Raw genomic sequence first — 3,337 nt, 5'->3', positions numbered from 1 at the left:
TCGAGCGTAGTCCAAGAAATCTTTTACCATCGTTGGCCAATAATATCCTATCCTTTTTATGTGGAAGTGGAGCTTTGGTCCAGATTGATGTGATCCACATACCCCAGAGTGCGCTTCTTGCAAAGCTTGGAGTTATTCATCTTCCCCTAAGCATCGCAAGAGTACTCCCTTGAATGATCTTTTGTATAGGGTATCTCTGTAGTAAAGGAAGCGTGGTGTACGATGGCGGATTTCAGTCCTTCTCCTCGGATTTTCTGGAAGTATCCCGTAGCTCAAGTAATCGATAATGGGTTTTTGCCATTATTCCTTCTCAGTTTCAGAAACAATGACAAGATGCTTGAGTTCATTTTCTTCACTTTCACTCTCACTTGGCAGCGAATTTACCCATTTTTGGCAGATAGTAACTTGCGCTTGATCTGGCAGGGTTAACGATGAAGCCAGGGCAGCTAAAGCATAAGCCTTATTATTTTCTTTCCTAGGCACATGTTGAATAGTCATGTCACCGAGCCATCCCATCAATTTCTTAGCATAATTATGATAAGGGCGTAGTTCAGATTTCTTTACCTCGTAACTACCTAAAAGTTGATTGACCACTAACTGGGAGTCACCAAAGACTTGCAATTGCAACTGCTTCATATCGGCAGCTATTTCAAGCCCAAGTATTAATGCTTGATACTTAGCAACATTGTTGGAAAAGAGTCGTGTTAAAGTGAAGGAGTACGACAGAACTTCCCCTTGAGAAGCGACAAATACTACGCCAACACCAGTTCCTCCGCAATGTGCAGCACCATCAAAGTACATCTTCCATGGAGGTTGTACTTCAACAACCATTGCGTCTTTGTCAGGTAGTTCATTAGTTAGTTCCTAATCATCAGGTATCGGGTGATCTACCAAGAAGTTTGCCTATGCTTGTCCTTTAACAGCCTTTTGAGGAATGTACACAATCTAGAATTGTTGAAATTGGAGTTACCATCTTGCTAGTCGATCGCTAAGTATTGGTTTTGACATTACAAACTTGATGGCATTTGCCCTAGAAACAAGGCGAACGACATGAGCTTGAAAGTAGTGCTTCAACTTTTGAATTGAGAAGACTAGCGCCAAACATAACTTTTCGATTGGAGAATAATTTAGGTCATTTGGTGTCATCATCCTGCTCAAGTAGTAAATGGAGTTTTCTTTCCCCTCAGTATTTTCTTGGACCAACAATGATCCAACAGACCTTTTTTGTGCCGAAATGTATAGTATCAACGGCTTTCCAGGTATAGTGGCTGCCAAAACTGGAGGCTTCATTTTTTTATACTTTCAAAGGCATTGCTGCAAGCTCGGTCCCACTTGAAAGGAAGACCTTTCTTCATGAGGCGACTGAATGGTTGGCACCTCCCAGCTAGGTTTGAGATGAATCTCCTAAGGTATGCTAGCTTTCCTTGCAGACTTTTCAATTCATGAATATCGCGAGGCTCGGGCATCTTCAACATGGCATCCACTTTGGCTTGATCAATTTCGATCCCTCGATGTCGGACAATGAAACCAAGGAACTTTCCAGAAGTAACTCCAAAGGAGCATTTCAATGGATTCATCCTAAGTTGGTACCTCCAGAGCAATTCAAACACCATCCTCAAGTCTTTTAAGTGGTCGCCCCTCTTTATCAATTTTACCACCAAGTCATCCACATAGCATTCGACATTCTTGTGTAGAAGGTCATCAAAGATATTCTGCATAGACCTTTGGTAAGTAGCACCAGCGTTCTATAAGAAAAAAGGCATTTCCTTGTAGAAATAAATACCCTTGGGGGTGTGGAATGCAGTAAGCTCTTCATCATTTGGTGCCATGCGAATTTGGTTATAGCCCGACGAACCGTCCATGAAAGACATTGCCTCATAACCAGTAGTAGCATCGATCATCAGCTCTGGAATAGGAAGCATGAATTCATCTTTGGAACACACATTGTTGAGATCTTTGAAGTCAACGCACACCCGAATATGGCCATTCTTCTTCCTTACAGGGACAATACTTGAGACCCATGTTGGGTATTTAACTTCGTAAATAAAGCTAGCTTCAATGAGTTTGTTAATTAAAGCGCCTTTGAGCGCCATTCTTGACTGCAAAGTGATGAACTGCTACTTTAGGGTCCAAGCCAGGTATCTCTTTGTAACTCCAAGCAAAGACATCCTTGAACTCCTTGAGTAACTAGATATAAGTACATTCTTCATCGATTGCTAGTAAAGCACTTAGGTATGTGGGCCTTGGTTCTTCATCTGTGCCAAGGTTAACTTCTTTTAAGGCATCAATCGTTGCCTTCACCCCTTCTTCAAGTTCCGGGGGAGAATCTTACGCATTTTCATCTTCTTGAGGGTACCCATCGTTGAAGGATATGTGATAACACGGTGAAACATCCTCCAATTTCTCATCATCCTCCATTAGAGATGAAACACCCTACTCGCCTTGTGCAGTAACATGATACGAAGAACCCATACTTTCTTCATCTTCATCATGTTCTTTAGTTTAGACCACAATGTATGGCTTCAACTTTAGTACCTCATCACACGAAACCATGACTTTTATTTGTCACCTCATTCTAGAAGGAACCAGACTTTGGAAATCTTTAGAGATCTTTTGAATTTTGGGCGAAGCAGGTGTTCTTGTATTTCAATAATTTCTCTGGAATTTATTCCCTTTCTTTAACGGACCCAATCTCTCAAACACGGAAATCCTCACAGTTGATTTTCCAAGTCGATCAAAGGTAGAAGGCTTGTTAGAAGCGGCAGATTCATCTTCTATAGTGATATAATTATTGCTTGCCCTTCTTAGAGAGATGCGCACGGGTGATGGTTTCTTGTATCCCAAACATTCACGTGGTTGCCTCGTCGCAACTTTTGATGGGAGCTTCCCTCACTTTGACGTCTCATTGTGATTGTATCCAGCTTTTGCAAATAGCCTGTAAGCGTTAGGATTAAAACCTTCATCTGTTCGCTTTGTAGGGAGTGCCACATTCTGCAAACGATTTTGGGCCACAAACCCTGCAAGTGGCTTTGAGGACAACTTTACTGCCTCAATTCATTTTACCGAAAGAGTTAACTCCCTTAGCATGTTAGTTAGGAGACAAGATGATTCACCTTCATCTTTCTTCATTTTAGGGACATATTGGAGCGCATGAGTTACTTTCTTTCCATAAGACGCAATATCCCCTCTATAAGATTTATTTGAGTTAGGTTGCACCTCCCCAGTAACAGCTTTGGCTCTACCAGCAATCACCGTATCTCTTTTAGTTGTGGACTCGTCATTCTTGCTTTTTATGATATCATCAACTTTTAGCTCCTTCACAATGCGGTTCTTCAAG

The 3,337-nt window shown here is 41.6% G+C and overlaps 1 protein-coding gene across 1 annotated transcript; it reads right to left on the bottom strand.

The window, feature by feature from the left end:
* Positions 1–300: 300 nt before the first annotated feature.
* On the bottom strand, positions 301–831 carry LOC138896165 (uncharacterized). Its single transcript, XM_070180951.1, has one exon. It carries the CDS (start codon positions 829–831, stop codon positions 301–303), a length of 531 nt encoding a protein of 176 aa, XP_070037052.1.
* Between the last annotated feature and the right edge of the window lie 2,506 nt (positions 832–3,337).

This window comes from Nicotiana tomentosiformis, chromosome 7 (genome assembly GCF_000390325.3).
Source record: "Nicotiana tomentosiformis chromosome 7, ASM39032v3, whole genome shotgun sequence".
Taxonomy (NCBI): domain Eukaryota; kingdom Viridiplantae; phylum Streptophyta; class Magnoliopsida; order Solanales; family Solanaceae; genus Nicotiana; species Nicotiana tomentosiformis.
The sequence above is the reverse complement of the archived record's forward strand: the minus strand, read 5'-3'. Positions and strand labels throughout refer to the sequence as shown.

Excerpts from the sequence above, each read along its gene's own strand:
- LOC138896165 (XM_070180951.1), bottom strand. The coding sequence starts at position 831 with ATGGTTGTTGAAGTACAACCTCCATGGAAGATGTACTTTGATGGTGCT.